This window comes from Podarcis tiliguerta (assembly GCF_965153285.1).
Source record: "Podarcis tiliguerta genome assembly, chromosome: 2".
Lineage (NCBI taxonomy): Eukaryota > Metazoa > Chordata > Lepidosauria > Squamata > Lacertidae > Podarcis > Podarcis tiliguerta.
The window spans coordinates 33,287,497-33,307,612 of NC_139535.1; the positions used below are offsets into that span (position 1 = coordinate 33,287,497).

Sequence of the window (20,116 nt, forward strand, 5' to 3'; positions counted from 1 at the left end):
CTGTGTTGCCAATAATACTGTCAGCACATTTTAAATCCTAGGTCTCAAAGACGAAGAAGAAAGAGGATGCTGGTCCCAGTCTATGAAGACTGTAAGATGCAGCACCTCAGATTAACCTGCAAAGGAATTGACAAACAGTGAAGTTCATGCTAAGTTGTGCATCTTGTTCTCTGTGCCTCACACCTGAAACCAGTCTAATTGCCACATTTTGTAGCTTCTTGGCAGTTTTAAAGGCCAGCCTCACATGCAATATATTAGTCTGGTCAGGAGGTTCCTAGGGCACACCCCATAATGATAAAAATCCTCTCTTTTTTTAAAAGGAAGGGGCATAATTTACAAATCCACTTGTTGATGAAACATGCTCCTGGACACTACCTGCACTTGGGCATCCCAGAGAGAACCTGGATTTAGGAACATTCTCAAATCACACATTAGTTCTTTCTGAGAGTATTATCTAATTTTTAGAGCAGGCATTTCCACCATCAGTCTTGGAGTGTCAACAATTGAGACTCTTTCCATTAAAGCTGATCAGGGAGGCCCTGGACATCTTTGCTACTGGCTTTGAAATGCCTGCTTGATCTTTCCGTTAAAGCTGATCAGGGAGGCCCTGGACATCTTTGCTACTGACTTTGAAATGCCTGCTTGATTTTACCCTCTATCACAGGACTTCTGTTTATTGTTACTGAGAGACTCACGTCAACCATGTTTCCTCCTGGACACTGAGCAACTGATTCCTTCAGGAGGCAGCTAGAGCTACTCTTATGTTTCTTCTCTCTCTTCTAATGCTCAAGCACAGGGGTAGCCAACCTGGTGCCCTCCAGATGTTGTGGACTACAACTCCCATCAGTCCTGACTACTTGTCACACTGGTCGGGGCGGATGGGAGTTTTAGTCCACAACATTTGGAGGATACCATGTGTCTAACCTTGCTCTATTGCAATCCTCTTGTCTTTTGCAAATTAGCACCTGTTCATTCACTGTTCCTGTCCAGTGGGTAAAATGGTCATATTTTAAATTAGAGGCATGCATGGTCATGTAGTGTGAATTCTACACTCTGCTTTATTTATATCCTGAAAATATGATGGGTAAAGTGTTGTGTGAATATTTGTAGAAAATTGAACCATTAGTGGATGGAAAGGACTCTCTCTTTTATTCAGATACCTGTTAATATGTTCAGCATTGCCAGGTGCTTCTGCAATATCTTCTGCCCACCTAGTATAGCATGTGATGTAGCCTGTGTTTAAAAATAGCATGCATCAATCCTGTCATAAGTGAGAGGCACTGTAAGTCTTCCACGATGCTCACACTGTAGAAGCTTTCTTTGGGGAACCTTCAAATTAGGCCCCAGTTCTTTGATTCATGTTTTCTGCAGTGTTTCAGTGGCGAGTGTCTAAATGGGGAACCGTGGGAACACCAGATGTGTGGGGAGAAGCTTGAGCCACTGACTGGCTGCTCAAACAGGAAATGCGAGTTGACTGCTGGTTCTGTTTCTCTTGGTTGACAAATGTCTTAGGCAGCTTCCCAGAGCAATATACTAAATGATTGTGCTGGAGGACAACTTAATGTTGAATCATACTTTAACCACATTCTCATTTCTTTGCCCCAGCTTAGCCGCTTCCTCTCTTTTTGCTACCACCCATGCATTTATATTCTTATGGCTTATTCTATTTACTGAAATATAGCTTAATATCCTGAAAGTGATATGCAGAAATCACTTTTGTTTTTAAGGCATTCAAAAGATGTGAGACATTGAAGCACATTATCATTACTGTAAACGCACATCCATTAAACAGGACGCCTTTTTAAAATCCTGCTTTGTAAGGCTCTCTTAATTTGAATGCTCCTCATATTGAAGTGGTTCAGCAAGTAGGATTTTCAAAGACCGTGCTATTTAGGGCTTTGTAACTGAATAGGCAATGAGAATAACTTCATATTATTCTCCTGATGTAGGTTCGAAGCAGAAATCAATTTAGTTTTTGAAAGAAACGTGGTTTCTGAAGAAGTAAAGGTTTTAAAGCTGGCAAAGTGTGCAGTCCTAGTTAAAATTTTGCCATGGCCTTGAACTTAATTGACAATCTTAGATAGTTCTTTCTCAGGGCACTACTGTTAACACAGGGACTGCCAATGAAGCTGAATGTTGGAAGATGTAGAGCAGACAAAAGAAAGTATTTCTTCACACAGCACATAAGTTAAGCTGTCTATGCTCCTCAACATTTTAAATTTTTTCCTCAGAATTTATCTTGCAGCATTTACATTCCAAGGTGTGAATACCCTTATGTCTAGAGCATTTTGTATGGTTTTTGCTTAAGTGTTACAGTGGAAATGACAGTCACCTAGAAGAGAGGTGTTAAAGCACTAAAAGAAAAAAAAGGGGGAACCCCCACAAAAACACAAGTGTCTAATGTAAAGTACTGTATATTATACTGGGGTGCACTCTGCATTTTAAACTTGCAGTTGTTTATCTAGTGATTGCTTGTATCTCATGAGCAACAACAGCACAAGCAAATATTAAGCTTTAACTACCCTGCTGAAAAAGACAGGATAGGCTGTTTAACTCTAGACTTTAATATGTTCTTCTGTGTCTAAAAATATGTGGTAGCATTCTGAAGCCTGGTTTAAATGCCTTTAGGTCCCTTGTTCTGGCAGACCTTGCTTCCGTTCATGGTTTCTGAACATTTGTTCTTCCCATCTGAGAACCACTCTAATAATGCTGGTATAGTTGCATTTTCTATTATCCAGCTGTCTGATCTTTAGCACACACCACCAAAAAAATAAAAAATAAAAAATACCCACAATGAGGCCTGCTTCTTTCTGGCGTTTAGCTTTCACTTGCCTTATTTGGTAACGCTCTGCTCCTTGTTGCTTCTGGAAGGAACTGTTCTGCTAGTTTAGGGACTATTTTTCCACTTTCGTTTCCCTTCCTCCAAAGTTAAGGAGATTGTTTTCAGTAATAGGGAAATCTTCAGTGTTAATCAACTTGGATTATTGTGGATAGGAAATAGGCTTGGTGGGAGGTTGTTCTGCCTATATCTGTGTCATTGAATCTTTAAGCGTTTGAGAGAATTAAAAGTCCACTTAGTTCAATGTCTTCATGCATGCCAATTCCTCTGAGAATGGCTTTCGGTGTTCTAAAAAGTGCCGGAATAGCTGAGTTGACGATATTGTGCCTCTTCTGTAATTTTGGAAAGGGAAAGCTGTGGGCATGTTAAAGCATAAGGCATATCTGGGTCGGGAGAACACTAAGGACACGTGTAGGCAAACAGTCCAGGTAAGAACCAAAGACTTGGATCAGACCAAGGCAGAAGAAGAGAATTGGTGAGCAGGGTGGGTCTTGGAGACCTGAGAAGGCCAACACTCCTGAATTTATGGGCTGGCTACTAATTCCATGGTTCCCATCATTGTTGCTCCTTCCTCCCCCTGCCCTTCACAAGCATGCAAGTAGTGATGGGCCAAAGAGAGCAACACCCTCCACTTCCCTTGCCCCTCTCCTTTTGGGCAATGACATGGAGGCAGCCCACTTGGAGATGGGGCCCATTGCAGGCATCTTTCCCCAGGACCCTATATGGAACAGGTGTAGTGCATTGGAGACAATCATGGAGCCCTGAGTTGGAGCTGCTTACCAACTTGCCCAAAGTCTCTTTCTGTTTACATTCATAGGGGAAGTTAGAGCTATAGAGATTTTGGAAGCTTCAGTGGTCACAGGTGAGCGTTATATTCCAAGATAGGTTGAGGCTGTGTGGGAACAATTAGACCACTCCCATGTTGCAGTTAGGCCCGTCTAGCAGACTTCCCAGAGGCATCTTGATTGGGCATTCTGAGAACATATTAGTTGGAGAACGCTATGCTGGATCAGGCTGAAGCCTATGTTCATTTTGCCACACATGGCTTTATTGCACTTAAAAGTTTGGGGGTCGTACCTTTTAACAGGTACTTATCTTTCAATATTTGGAGCGATTCAGGTTTTGTCTGTTGACTTTTTATCTCAGATTACAAGAGGATTGCCAAGTGAGAAACTTTCTCTGTTTCTTTTCGGAAGAAGTGGGAGACAGTTTCAAAGCCACGTCTCTAAAAATGTCTTGATGGAGAAATTCCATGCTATGTTACAATAATTTTTGATCCTCTGCCAAAAGATTGTAGTTGTTTAATGTAGACTGTCTTGGGCCTCCACTAAGGATTTGAAGGGCTCAGCAGGGCGGGAAGAAGGGAAGAGAAGGGTGAATTCCTCTGAGCCTGAGCAGTTGGGTCTTTCCCTAAAAGCATCTAAAATTAAACAGGAACTGTGCAACATTCAAAAAGCAGCTTTGAGCCATGTTATTCTACAGGTTTCAGAGATATGCAGAAGGGCACTATTGAGCAAAATAGGGAAGTTGCATTAACAAAATAGGGAAGTAGTACTACCAAAAAATTAGTAAGTATGCTTTGAAAATGATAGTTTAAAGCTGACTAGTTAAGTAGTAGTTTCAGGGATGTATTTTTTTATCCTGTTTAAGTCTTAATATTAGACAATGTACTTTATCAGCTTTATAAAATGACCAGTGGGCTTTGTTCATCTCTTGTAGATATGGGGAAACAACGGGTTTTGCCTGATCTTTCTTTCTTTCATTCTCTCTCTCTCTCTCTCTCTCTCTCTCACTCACACACACACACACACACACACTTGCATTTTTAGGCAACAAATTCATGAAGCTGCTGATCATACAAACTAGCTCTTAAATGTTGGGGATTGTGCATGTCACCTCACACAATCAAGACTGCCGATAGAAGTTTGACAAACACTGACCTTTTAAAACGTAGTTATCTCCTCTATAACTTGCTTTGCTTTCTGAGACTCCCCAAGCCCTTTCTAACTAGCTGTCTGGTGAGTGTTAGAGAACATCACATGCAGCTAGGTACTATTTAAAGTAAAGGACACCTGACAGTTAAGTCCAGTCGCAGACGACTCTGGGGTTTCGGCGCTCATCTCGCTTTACTGGTCAAGGGAGCCGACGTTTGTCTGCAGACAGTTTTTCCGGGTCAAGTAGCCAGCATAACTAAGCCACTTCTGGCAAAACCAGAGCAGCGCATGGAAACGCCGTTTACCTTCCTGCCGGAGTGGTACCTATTTATCTACTTGCACTTTGATGTACTTTTGAACTGCTAGGTTGGCAGGAGCAGGGATTGAGCGACGGGAGCTCACCCTGTTGCGGGGATTTGAACCGCCGACCTTCCAATCGGCAAGCTCAAGAGGCTCAGTGGTTTAGATCACAGCACCACCCACGTCCCAGGTACTATTTACCTTGCTGCTAAATATGAAAATACAGAGCAAAGAAATACTGCATTATTATTATTATTATTATTATTATTATTATTATTATTATTATTGAAATCCCAGTTTGCTTTACCCATCTCCAACTTTTCTCCATTTCACTCAGTTATCTCTTGGGCCAAATACTAGATTGCATTAAAAAATTAAGAAAATAAGAATCTGATATTCTACAAGTGGAGTGCATCAGCTAGGCTCTGTTTTTTCCGTAAACTGTTTCTAGGAGTTCCCAAAATGCCCCCCCCCCCCCGGAACTTCTGAAAACATTCACTTATTCATTTACATTGACCTCACTTGCCTCCTTTCTCTCAAGCATCCTCAAGGGCCCCCCTAACATTGTCACGTAGCCAAATCTGATTGTGTGTGCAGTGCAGTGCATTGGGTTTGCTGCATGATCCTTCTTTGGGTGAGCTGCAGAAAGAGGAAACAGCAGCCATCAGAGAGAATAATGGTGCCAAACAGGATTGGATGGGGGTGGGGTGGGGTGGGGTAGATATTCGCATAAACTGGATTTTTCTTTGGCAGGGGACGGGACAATAGCTGCTCCACCTAGTTTGCTAGCTTCTGACTGAGAACAAAATGGAGAATATTTGGGGCAGCTCTAATTCTGGTAATGGGGATTCAAAGCTACTGTCCTTTCTCTAGCTGGGAAGGAAGAGTTTGGGTATTCCCACTGTTCTGTCACCAACTGATATATGCTAGTCAAGAGATTGCTGAATATGGTGCATTTGTTTCAAATGTGGCTTTCCTGTTTCTGCTCAGAAGTTTCTACACAGCCTATATCTTCCCTCCTTCAAAAAGGGGGAAAGTCACAATTGAAATTTGCATACCCTTTGCCACTGCAACATTATGCATATTTTGTACTTGGTTAACCGTACCTGAATATAAAATACCTTGCAAGAATTACAGTTCTTGTTGAGCCTTTTGTGGCTGTCTGCATTTTTAATGCAAAGTTTCACACTACTACTGAAAGCAAATAAGGAGCAGGCGACGTTGTGGCCACCTTCTCCATTTATCAGTTATTTTCCCTGTCCCATGCCAATCTAGGAATGAAAACTTAGGACAAAACTAGATATGGCATTTGTCACATAGATTTGTCATTGAATAGCCTTTTAAAAAAAGCAAATAAGCTAGTATTTGAGGGGTTAGGGTTATGAGTTTGGGTTCGTGAGGGAAAGAGACTAAACTATTGTCCCTGTCATGGCCTGGCTTGTCCTCCCACTGTTTTCTAAAAAAATCAACTACTTACAGGCAAACCAAATGACACTTTTCCTGCTTTCTTCAGATTTGCATTATCTGAAGCTTTTTAAAGAGCTACCCATTTATTAAAGCATGCATGCAATCAATTGGAAATTGTGGCAGTCGGACCAGGGAAGTCTGTGAATATGAATCCCTTAGTAGAACTATAGAGTGCTGTTTGTTGCTAGACCAGATATGCTTGAGATTCTGTTTCCAGAAAATATTGTTTCTTCCATAGGGATTTTCATGGTATCTCTGTCTAATATTGATATACACAGAGACAGACAGAGATTTTGTTTCTGTCATAAGGACGGGGCAGGATGTTAGCATATATCCACACTGCAATCTCCTGCCTGCCATTCACTGTTCTCCTTTTAATGATTCTATTTCCAATAATTTTGAAGAATATAAAACTTAAATTTCTTGAAATAATAGCTAGTGTGACTGGTGACCTCAGACTTGCAAATGGTTTTTTTATTATTATTTGAAAGGAGCTGTGAACTTAGAATCAACCTGAATTCCTATTATTATAAATTACTATCGTGGAATGAGAACAGGTGGATTGGTATTTCATAGGCACTTAATATATGACCCGCATACTTAAATATATATTGTGAAAAGCATGTGTGACTGATATGAAAATGCAATTTTGCTTCTAAATGTCTTTCTCCACATGCCTTAAAAAAAAGAAGTCACTTTGCAGGTACCGTATTTTTCCATGTATAAGAGGTGGATTTTTTTGCTTATTTTTTTTAGTCCAAAATAGGGGACCGTCTTATACACAGGGGTCATCTTATACACAGAAAAATACATTCCAGCACTTCAGCTGCCTGTTCTACTTCTGATTGGTGTTCGCCATCTTCATGCCTTGCTTGGCTCTGAATCCTTCTCCCTGTCGCTAGCTATCACTCACCCATCTGCCCTGCCTTGCCTCCCTCCCTCAGCGGCAGCACATTTGGGTGTGAATTTCCTAAAAAAAAAGGTCAACAAGTTTGGGCAATCTCAGGTGTTTAAAATATTGATTTCTTAATTTAGAGTTAAAAAAAAAAATAGGGGACGTCTTATGCATGGGGGCATCTTATACATGGAAAAATACAGTAATCTAACCCAGCTGGAGACAGTAACCACAATTCATTGCAGAGATATCCACATGCAATCCTGTTAAAATTAATGGAGCATTTTACATTGAAATAATGGATTATAAATATATTTTTTAATTAGCCAGCACCCATAAGTTGACTAATGTTATAAGTGTGAGTGAGGCTAAAGAACCAGATAATTTATTCATTAAAAAATTGAGGGTTTTCTTTTATCATGCATTGGTGCAATAAAGCACAAGTAAATGTTAATCCTTATTTTACATTGTAAACAAATTTAGCATTTCAAACATTAATTTAACGTGTTTCAGCCCATTTGATCATTTATTTATGTATTTATTTCCTCCTTTTTGCTCACATACATTTTTTATATTTATAGCGTTAACTTTATATTATTGTGGGAAATAAGTAAACAGAATATAAGTGCATTTAGAGCTGTGTTGGCCTCTGAGAGATGCTTGACCAGCCCTCTCTTAAGTGTGTTTGAAAGGAAATTCTAGAGTTTCTGGAAGTGGCTTGTTCCATCTGTTCAAGGGTCATCGTATTTAATAAAACGTTTCTAATATTGTACCTTTTCTACAATTTACCTGGATAGGGCTGCAAGTGGGCATGGCCGTGGCAAAAGTTGGGGCTGAGTGAACACACTGCCGGGAGTCCAAGACTGGCTCATCACTCACACTAGATTCAATCTCCTTGAGGCTGCCTCTGTTCCTCTGAAAGGCTCCCTTCAGCTTTCCCCTGAAAGCTTCTGGTCAGGTAACTTGAAGATCCCAGGAAAATACTGCAGTTGCCTCCTCTGAAGTCTTCCTGTGGCCAGCTGTTGGCGACCTCAGCTCTGGTCAGAGGCTATCCTAGAAAACTGTCTCTGGAGACTTCCTGTCCTTTCTGGCTTCTCAGCTTCTGCCTCGGCGCTTCATTGACTAGCCCCCTTCCCTCTCAAACAGTGCTCTGCTTGCCCTTATGGTATTTCCAGTTAGATCCCTCTGGCCAGTCATTAGGTTCTCCTTGGAATTGTGAATCTGCGGCAACTAAGGACTGATTGTTTGTTTTATTTTTTTAAATAGAATCTCCACTATCATAATCTGACCCTTTCCCAACTCTCCTTTCTTGTATAAAAGCCAAGTTCTGGTGTTAATTGCCATCACAGAAAACCTTCCAAGTATGTAAAGATCTTTTAAAAAACACCACAAACCAACAGCCTAGCTGTTTCTTGGGAAACTGCCAACTGAACCCCTATGCATTGCATCTCTTCCTGGCTTTAGTCAGAAATCAACTGACAGTTTATCTCTTCATACAGTTCACTCTTTACCAGTGTTAAAATGTAACAACAGGGTTTTGTTATAAATATCCTCTCACATTGCAACTGTTTCTTCACATCCTTCTGGTAATTTAAATGCATGGTTTTGTTTTCTGTATGTTATATTTATTCTTTGTATGGCATCCACTGATAAGCTATGAGGTATCAACACGTCTCTTTCAATGCTGTAACTTTTTAAATGGCGAGCCTGAGGTGAATGAAGCACAAGTTAAGCTGCTACACACACACACACACACACACACACACACACACACACACAAAAACAATAACTGAAAAGTACATCCAGGTGGTGCTGTCGTTTTACTGTCAAATATCAGTTAAATCAGTTAAATATAGTCTGGTGCTTAAAACATGGGAAACCAGGTGTCAGGTTAGCAAACTGGGGGGAAACAATTCAAAGTTGCAACACTATCACAGAACTCACCCCTTTTTTCCCCTGGGAGCATTCAGACAGAGAGATTGTTGTGTTAGTTTTCCTGCTTATAATGCTAGCACTTCTGTCCTTGCTTCTAATGTCCTTTACACACTGCATTACCTGTTTCATTATGGAATTCTGGCTTTTTAAAACTGTGCCCAGTAGAGTCTCCCTCCCTTGGAACATGTGAGCAATAGGAATGAGTGGTGTCTCCCTCCCTTGCTGCTTCTCAAAGTGGTGGGGAAGGGGCAAGAAAGCATGATATTCTCTCTACTGTGGAACCTGGAGAGAGGGTGAGTAGGCAGGTGGAGGCAATAGCTGTCTTGCTCACACTTGCATGTTCTGGGCCCAACCCATGGCATTACCTAGAAGTTCTACTCCAGAAATGAGGAATATGTGGATCTCCAGATGTTGCAAGACTACAGCTTCCATAATTTCTGACCTTTGGCATTCTGGCTGAAACGGATGGGAATTCGAGTCAGTCAACTTCTGGAGGACCACAGGTTCCTTAGCTTGATCTAAAATCTGTGCAAACCTAAATACATTCCAGTTGGTTGGGAAATATTTTTGTCCCCTGATTCTCCAAGTTGCTACATTATTACATTCCTGGAAGTACCATTTGCTGATTGCTAATGGCAAATGAATACATTTCTCTCTCTGGTAGAAATGAAGATTCTTTGTGGCTGGCACGTTGATTACAATTTGCAATACAAAAATACCAGCCTGAAGTGTACCTTCTGTGTTAGTCACAGCTGTCAATCTCTGCAAATCATTTGGATGTAAATTCGAAACATTAGTGTCTGGGGAAAAACTCAACTTGAAAGCTTAACCCCTCTTCCATTTCCTTCTTTTTAAAGTCAAATATTCTTGCTTTGTTTTTGTTTTGATTAATGGAATTGGGAAGGGGTTGTTGTTGTGATCATGGTCAATAAAATGGAAGATTCTGTTCTTCTTTTCTGCTCTTTCTTTTGATCTAGAAGAATCTCAGTGTGGTTTACCTAAAATACAATGTACATCCTTCTATTCCCTGTTCCGTACTGCACCCCACCCCCATATTCAGTTCTCATGAGGCTGTTGCCTGGATGCATACTTCTTACTTCCTCCTGTGGCCCCTAGGACTGAAGTATTTTCATTGTCCAATGGCAGGATTATGTTTGGAGATCTTCTGTATCTAAAACCCTGCAGATTATCTGCTAGGGTTCAAATCTAACTATTTAGCTGTGGCTCCCAAGATTTCCTGTTCTCATTTTGCCAGGACTCTTTCTGAAATGAGTTTAGGATTATAATTGAGCGGGTAGGATAGTAAATAACTTTCAGTGATAAGATCCAGGTGACTTGTTGTTCCAGGTCTAAATGATTTGAGCCTTGAGCCATCAATGTATTTTATCTACTGAAGAGTATTGGGACTGACTACCTGCAGAATGGGATAATAGGTTAGATTGGCTCGTTTCTTGTCTTTTTCAATAACTTGATGTGGGATACTAAGATCCCTTGAAGTAAGTTTCCCCCCTTAATTTAGTAAGAGGCTTCAGATGATCCTATATCTGCTTATTAAGCTGAAACAATGCACAGGCCTTTTACTCATGCACAGAGCCCCGCCATGCAAGCTGTGATTAAATTTCTTAATTAACCATCGTTTCCTGTTTTGTCCGAACTGGGGGACTATGGTTAACTGCTCTAGGCAAACCAGGATATTAAGCCATATTTTGAAGTTGATTGTGCAACTGCATATAACATTGCATTGTCTATTGCATTACATAATGAACAGCCTAAAGTTTTATTTCTGCATAATTGCAAAGAGGCACTTGGAACAGCTGTTCTATTTTTCACTTTTCTGGCAGCTAGAAGTTCTAATGGTTACTTGGAGCACTCAATTCTGAAAGAGCTTGATTTAATTTTTGCATTATCTGTTGCTTAGCAACTGATGAGGGGGAAATTTGTTCTGATCTAGGGAGAATCTCTTTTCCTTTTCTCTCCCCCTTTCCCAAGCAGTTATATCTAATTGTGGCTTCCCAAGTTGTTGGTGGAAATAGCATCTTGAACTTGCTAAAACATGTTCTATTTAAAAACCCTCACTGCTGAAACTTACAATACATTAATATATTTGCTTCATGCCACAAATACAAGCAGCAGTCAGTGATTGACAACCTAAACTCCATAAGCAGCCCTTAGAAGGTCACTTACCTGTTTCGCTACTTAAATGGTTAAATGTCACATGCTTGCTCACTGGTGCTTATGGCAAAACAGAAGGAAGTCATAGGTATTAAATGTCCAGAACCTGTCTACAGTTGCTTTTCTCTCTCAGCTTGAAAAGCCTGATGGCATAGTCATGGGTCCTTTAAATTATAGCTGCTCAGAAGATTGGTACTGCTGTGAGGGATGGCAAAGTAATCTTTACTTTGGATGTAGATATGAAACTTTGCACATTAGTGGCGCTCACACATTCTATGGTGGAATGTTAAGCCAGTTGTAGAAGAGAGTATTGCAACTTGTATAAATCTCTGCGAGCAAACAACTATTACAACCTTTTTAGTATTTGTCTGTTGCCATAAGTAGATTTGGCCCATAATTCCTGTTTAGGTCCATTTATCCTATTTAAATACATTGCTTCAAAATGCAATTATTTTGGTGTTTGAAAAAGCGTTTCTTGCTTGACTAGATTTTGTTAGTTTTAGCCATAAGCTGTTTTAGCTGTAAGCTTCAACAAGAAAATGTCAGACCAAAGGAACCACTTAAACAATAAGTAAATCTAAGTGATCATGGAACCAAAGCATAAACAACAACGTTAAAATGTACACAGCAATTTGCTCGTAAAGAAGGGAGCTATTTTTGGTGTGGTTTTTTTAAAAATAAAATAAAATAAAAGCTTCCATCTGAGCTTCATTCAAGCCACAAGAGGTTTGCCATTGTTTCACAGCTGCCAAGGCAAAAGTTTCCATAGTTTCAACTCCTGTCATTGTTTTCACTGACCAGGATAGATTATTCTTTCTGCTGGTCTGAATAATTTTCTTAATTTTTCAGTAGCTTATTCATTGCATTTTATGAGATATAACCCAATCTCTCCACAGGAACTATGGAAATAAAAAAATTTATCAGGTGAGGGATATCAGATATCTGATAACATATCAGAGCCACCCTCTATCCCCATTTTTGTTGCCTTCCATGATTTAGAATGTGACTTTTTGCAGTGGACAACTTCTTGTATCCACGAGGATTCCTTACACATTTTGCAATCTGGATTTTACAAGATGTATTCACGGAGGCCTTATAACTATTTGAAAGCCACAGACCCAGGAAGCTGGATCTAGCATGCTTATAACCCTGCTGCAGCCCCATCAGATGGTAGCTTTCCCCATTTCCATACCTCCTGAAAAAGGCTACAGTGGAATTGTAGGGAACATTGTACCTCTACAAGTATGATGCCGTAACTTAAACAACACATAGAATCATAGGCATGTATATCCTTTCTTTGTCTGAAATTGTGGAGGAAACTCACTGAAAACGCAGAAGGCTTGGAACACTCCTTGGCATGAAATCTGATAGGGCTATTAATAGGTGGAATTAATTGTTGCATATCAGGGTGCCTTTAATCCTGCCAATAAATAAAATCTCTGCCCCAAAATAATGTATTTGCGTTTGGATTCCAGTTTGTGTTCAGTGGCTACATTTCCTGAAAACAGTACGTAGAAGGCACATATAGCTGAACCATATGAGCAACTTTGTGAAATCAAACATTTGAGTCAGAAAAAGATTGCATCTGCTTGCTTAGATTAAGTCTTGAAAGTAAAAATTCTACTGTGTATGAACTTTCATTTCTGCTAGGTAATATCCCAGTTTCAGCCCTCAACAAGAATTGAGGGGATTTCCCTTAGGTTAGCTGCTCGTAAAATAGACCTGCCAGATCTTATTCTGAAAACAAAATTGCATTAGTTGTACTGTCAAAAGGGTGGGTAAAATTAAATAGTTGTGCCTAATGGTAGCCAGTTTGTCAAGTCCTGCTAGTGCAATAGGGCTTTGCCCCCTTCTCCTCCCTTCTTGCCCACCTGATAGGCTCTGGGGAGAACCCACAGATCGGCATGTGGGGCAAGAAAAAGGGAGATCATTCCATCAAACAAGCAGAAATGGTTGTACTGATGCAGCAATCTTCTTAGTGCTACTTTAAAGTCCCCTATTTCACTTCCATATAAGAGTAGGGCATAAAAGTTTGATTCCAGAATTATAAATGTCACAGCCTTCCTCTGAGTTTTCAAAAAATATTATATGAATCATCAATTTATCTTTTCAAAAAAATAAAAATCAAGCCATATCTAGATGGCCAAATCTGGATCTGTGTACTAGAGCTAAAGAGAATTAAACCTGGAAAGCACAAATTCTTTTATCACGTGCTTGATTATATAGAAATCAACATACTATTTGTGTTTTGCAGATTTGAGGTCAAATACCACCATTCCGGTGTTTAAATCATGGAATAATGAATTCTTCGGTTTTATACAATGGCTTTGTTTTCCTTAAAAAAAAAAAAAATCTCCCAAATGTCTCCCCAATATTTAAAATTAGTGTACGCTATTAAAACTAATAATAGTTGATAAAACTAATATCATGTAACTATGGCTAAACTATGTCTCTTTTTCATGTCTCTTTGTAGATTGCCTCTTTAAGTTATGTCCCATGAATCGCTATTCTGCACAGAAGCAGTTTTGGAAAGCTGCTAAGCCCGGAGCTAACAGCACAACTGACGCTGTATTGCTCAACAAGCTACATGTGAGTATGGTACTGATCTTGATCTTCATCTTATGCCACTTTTAGATTTCAACATCTTATGTTACAGTACTTTTAGATAATCATTTTTACACACAGAGACAGACACGCATATATGTAAGACTGTTGCCATGCTGCAGTTCATATGGCTGTCAACAGGCAGCCATGCCAACTCCTTTATGGTGAACGACACGCAGGTGAGCAGGCAATTAGTGCTGGTGGCAGGTTGCCTAGGCAAGCTGTTTAATTGAGTGGAGTATCACTTTACAGAGCGGTTTACTAAGCTACTCTGGGAAGCACCTCCGCTCTCCTTTAAAAGGGGGTGGGGGTTGTTGCGATCTTTGAGGGGAGGTGCTTGGGGCAAACTGCGAGGGGATGGGGAGGTGTGAAGGGTGAGGGGGGTCTTTGTTTAGGTGTGGACAAAGCTGGCTAGCAAAGAGGTAGGCAGGGGTCTTCTCAATACATGCTTTCATGTGAACAAATCAAACCCAGGTCAAATGGGGCGGGGGGAATCAGAATTGATGATACTTTTTCTTAACATCTGCAATCAGCTACATGTATAAGAGAGTGCAAGAAACTAAGAGCATAGAAATGAGGGACATGGGCCTAGAATAGATTCTGCATGCGTAGAACGAGAGAGCTCCACAGGGAAACAATGCCTACCCCCTTTCAGGTAGGGGAGAAGGTGTTTTCCCCAGACCTGAATCATTAAAAATGTGGTAGCAACTTGGCAAGGAAAGGCTGGGAAACCTCTTATTACACAGTAGTTTCTCATAACAAGCCTGTTGCTGAAAGTACTCATAGTTTAGACAGTTACGTTGGTCAGGTTGACTGTGCCTGAGTCTGCTTTTTTAAAAAAATTAGACTTTCCAGTTCTCATCTCTGCAGTAAGCAAATCTCTTACTATGAAAGTGTGGTGTGAGTAACAACATATAATTTTTGAAAATAAACTTCTCTACATGGGTAGTGAACAAAACTGGAATAAGCTTTATGTCTATCTTACTTTGAAAATGAAGACTTCATAATTGAAGTCAGATGCTTTTAAGTTCTTTTATTCCTGCAGTTTGTAGCTGGCTTTACACAAAGTACATAAAATACTTTATAAAGTAAGGTAAAGGGACCCTGACCATTAGGTCCAGTCGTGACCGATTGGACCATTAGGTCCAGTCGTGACCGACTCTGGGGTTGTGGCTCTCATCTCGCTTTATTGGCCGAAGGAGCCGGCATACAGCTTCCAGGTCATGTGGCCAGCATGACTAAGCCACTTCTGGTGAACCAGAGCAGTGCACGGAAACACCGTTTACCTTCCCGCCGGAGCGGTACCTATTTATCTACTTGCACTTTGACGTGCTTTCGAACTGCTAGGTTCGCAGGAGCAGGGACCGAGCAACGGGAGCTCACCCCGTTGCGGGGATTCGAACTGCCGACCTTCTGATCGGCAAATCCTAGGTTCTGTGGTTTAACCCACAGCGCCACCCGCATCCCTAAAATACTTTAAATGAAGTACATAAATACAAGGCAAAGGCTTACAGTCAAGTTGAAATGGGAGTGTATTTTAAACAAGTGATTATTTTATTATATTCCCATTATTTAAAAATTACTGGGCTTTTTTTTTTATTTTTAGGAAACCTATTTGAAATGTGTGTTTAAAGCCCTGAACCTTTAAAGCCCTAAATGGCCTCAGCCCAGTATACCTGAAGGAGCATCTCCACCCCCATTGTTCAACCTGGACACTGAGGTCCAGCTCCGAGGGCCTTCTGGTGGTTCCCTCACTGTGAGAAGCGAAGTTACAGGGAACCAGGCAGAGGGCCTTTTCGGTAGTGGAACACCCAGTGGAACGTCCTCCTATCAGATGTCAAAGAAATAAACAACTATCTGACATTTAGAAGACATCTGAAGGCAGCCCTGTTTAGGGAAGTTTTTAATGTATGTTTTAATGTATTTTTAATCTTTTGTTGGAAGCCGCCCAGAGTGGTTGGGGAAATCCAGTCAGATGGGTGGGGTATAAATATATTATTATTATTATTATTATTATTATTATTATTATTTCCTCTTTTCCCTAATTCTTTCCTTTCTGAGATGGATGAATATCCTTTCAGTGACCAGTTTTGTGACATCATGATTAAGACTCACTAAATGTTCAGTTTTGTATATAATACATTCCATTCAGAATAAATGTATATAGCTCTTGCATTGGCGCCATGTATTTGGCATGCTTTGGCCTGAAAATACCCCTGCACGTATCGATCTAGCTAGAACAAATCAAATGCTCATTGGACTATGCTAAGTTCTTCTGGGAAAGGAATGAGACATGGTTAATCCAAAGAACTAGCAGAGTGTATAATTGCCAAGTGTATTAACTCTTAATTTATTCTTGGGAAATAATTAATAATGGGTTTACCCTGCATGTGAGGTCAGTTCCACATATGAAAAACTACCTTCACTGGATGCTTGTAAACCTTCACTGTAGTCACAGCAGGTACGAGTCTGTCTTTTAAAAGCAAATTCGCAACGGCCCACAGTGTCTCATGACCAACTTATTCTGAAACAGAGGGGTTTCAAAAACAGTTGAAATGACTTGGGAGTGTTCAAAGCAAGCAGATTTTTTTTTTTTTTAAAGATCTCTGCCTCAGCAAGTCATGGATCTCAGTGCTATACTTAACTGTGGCAGACAAGTGATGGATTTCTATAATATACAAGAGTTTTAAAAGGAATGGCTCATCAGGAAAAAGATCTGAGCATACTATCACACCAACCAGGAGATTTTTTTTAACAATGATAATTTGTTTTATCAAACCTAAACTACACACATGAGTATATAAAAAGAAAAGCATTTAGGAGGGATAGCAGAGTTTGTTTTTCAGGGGTAAATCTAAAGGAAAACATATTTACTGGTTCACAGCTGAAGCATGTGCCTGTAGACCGCAGACCTAGACACCACAATTTCCTGTAGCAGTAAAAGTTTAATTACGGCAGTTTTATTACAGCATGAGCCTTCATCACAATACATAATGCCATAATAAAACGAGTTAGCCTTCAAGATGCCAATGGGCTCTTCTGCTGTTTGTGCTGCAAACAAACTAATATGGTTAGAAGATGCCTAAGTGGTACCATGGTGTGTATTATTGCATGAATCTCTTGCCAGCATAGAAGCACACAAGCATCTTAGTGTGTGAGGACTGTTCATTGAGAATTCCTGGCGCAGTCTTTGCGGAACGTGAAAGCAGTTTCCTGTCTTACTGTTTTTGTGTCATGTGGGTTTGGAGTAATCTTTAAGGAAACGTTAAAACTCCAATATTTAATCACTTGCATTTTTGGCTTGTGTGTCTACCAATGGAATTCAGCATCTTCTGCTGCAGATCAACCAATGCGAAGGGTCAGGTTATTTTAAGCTAATGCCATTTAAGGGATTTAGGAATCTGGGACGCTGAAGTTTTTGACCGGCATCAAAAATCAATGCTCCTTTTGGAAAGCTGACACCTAGTGGCCTTTTCATATAGTGCTTGGTTTGATTTGTTCTTCAGCATCAAAAGTTGGTCGTTCCACGCGTGTGCCCCTTGTGTGTAAGCCATTACAGTACTGTCATTTTGTGATGTTTATACTTGTTAACCCACATCTAGTTCTTTGCCACCTCTTCCAGCAGCTCAGGACCTCAATTGAGAAGTTTACTCTGGTTGATGGTTTTGAAAGCGCTGTGACGTTTCCAAGCATTACCGATGATGAAAAATTTTGTGACTCCAGGACACTGATGGAGTTCACACATTACAACACTAAGCCAAACCATGGCTTAGCACAAATTAGCAGTTGTGTGTGTTCCGGGACCAAATATTGTGGCCGAAGTGATCTTCCTCTGGTCCTGCTGCTCCCATGCTACCCAGGGCTAACCAAGATGTCTTCCTGACCCAAGTCTGACTGAAATGGATCTAGATAAATATAATAGCTTTGCTACTAGTAGACAGTAACCCCATATTTTAGGTTTCTTAATCTTGTGAACGCTTTTTAATTTAACACTTTTGGGATTCTGAGTATCAAGAGTTGTGGGACCCTATACCTCCATTTAACACCTTTCAAAAAATGTTCTCTTCTTGAAAGAATGAAGTGTAAGATACACTTGAAGTATTCTCTTTCATTTTGATTTTTGTTGTTGTTGTTTAAAGGATGGATTAGAGGAATGCAATTGTTTGGGTTTATATCCTCCTTCTTGTATAACCTTGTATGGTTGTTCCAAAATATCCTTCTTGGTGTTTTGCAATGTAAAGCCACTTCCAGCATGTTTTAATGGAAAGCTGACTACCCTGTTTAGCAAGCACGTCAAAAAGGAATGTTTGTCTTAGGAGACATTCTGTGAAATACGAAAGATGACTTTTCTTCCACAGTGCAGGACTTCTTGTTCCTTTTGTAGTGCACTGTAGGCCACCACTGTTCATGATGGAACTGAACTAGCAACAAACCATCTAGATGTACATTTTAGGTCCAAGCTTTCTGAAAGACTGCATTCCCTCATACGAATGTGCCTGGGTTTATATACTTGAGGGAGGCCTTTCTCTTAATCCTGAGAAGGCCTTCTTCATGGCTGCTCCAAAACTTTGGAACTCCCTCCCTAGAGAAGGTAGACAGATTCCATCCTTGTACTGGCTGCTTTTAATGAAAGGGCTGGTGTTGTGCTGTTTTTACTGTAATTATCGGTATGTTTTTTAATGAATCATGTATGCGTGTTGTGATGGGATGAAGAGCTGCTTGTGTGTAAATTGCAATCCCTCAGAGTTTGAACAGCTTCTCAAACCTCTGCCTGTGACGGAGCCCCTCCAGCATGGCTGCGTCAGTCGCTAGCAGAATCCGAAAGTGGTTGCTTTCGGAAACGTTTCCAACATAAAAGCTCCTTAACGGAAACACGTCTTCTGGCCTCTCTGCGTGACAGTTTCCGGCGAGGAACGGGTGTCCCTATAGGAGGTTCTGAGACATCCCCACTATTTTCACTGGAAGCATCTCTGAGCCATTCCTCCGACTCTCCTTCCCTTGACATTCCTGTTCGCCCCCTACTGGTTCCTTCTTCAGGTGTTACGTCTCCCTTTACCTCAGAGAGCCTTGGCACCTCCGGTGCTGCCGATGGCAGTTCCCTGACATCCACCTCCCCTCCAGGGCCCCCTTCACCCTCTCCCGTCTCCTCCCCTACAGTTTGGGAGGGGGTAAAACCCCGGAAGGAACCTTCCTCATCGTCTGAGGTTTCGAACACCTTTCTCCACTTGTTGCGGTTCCTAGTCTCTCGGTACTCCTCGTCGTCTGAGTCCGTTCCTTCTTCCAACTCCGACTCCGCGAATCCTTCCAGTTCCTCTTCCTCGTCTGTGGTGCCGAAATACTCCCTCCTAAACCTTGCTGCCAGCTGTGGTTTCCTTGGGAATCTTTGGTGGAACGTTTCTGTTAAAATCTCGTCATTGACCTCCTCTGCTGTCACCCAAGTGTTTTCTGACTCCGGTTCCCCTTCCCACGCCACTAAATACTCCACCTGATTGCCCTTCCACCTGGAATCGAGGATTTCCGCTACATGGTTACTGCTCTCCCTCTCTTCCAAGACTGGTCCCCTGGTGTGCTCCCCTTCACCTCCCCCCTTGTACGGTGACAGTAATGACCTGTGGAACACTGGATGCAATTTCATGTGGTTGGGTAACCGGAGTTTGAAAGCCACTGGGTTGACCTGCTGAATGACCTCAAAGGGTCCCAATCTCTTGGGTCTTAATTTCTTACAACCCCCTTTGAACGGCAACCCTTGGGTGGACAACCACACCTGATCCCCCACCCTTATGGTTTCACCTTCCCTCCTGTTCTTGTCTGCCTGCTTCTTATATTGAGCCTTGGCCCTTTCTAAGTTGAGCTGAAGCTGACGATGGATCGCTTCCATCTCTTCTACAAAATGTTCGGCCGCTGGGACGCTCCATCTCTCGCCTCCCTCCCCCGGGAATGCCCTGGGGTGACACCCGTAATTGGCCAAAA

The 20,116-nt window shown here is 41.1% G+C and overlaps 1 protein-coding gene across 8 annotated transcripts in view; it reads left to right on the plus strand.

Annotated features, from left to right (window-relative positions):
* ITPR1 (inositol 1,4,5-trisphosphate receptor type 1) overlaps nucleotides 1-20,116 on the plus strand; it is a 209,085-nt gene that overhangs the window by 49,919 nt on the left and 139,050 nt on the right. For all 8 annotated transcript variants that reach the window (XM_083424530.1, XM_083424535.1, XM_083424528.1 and 5 more), the window contains one exon: nucleotides 14,016-14,131. In XM_083424530.1, the coding sequence (XP_083280656.1) occupies nucleotides 14,016-14,131 (116 nt within the window). The remainder of the gene's footprint in view (nucleotides 1-14,015; nucleotides 14,132-20,116) is intronic.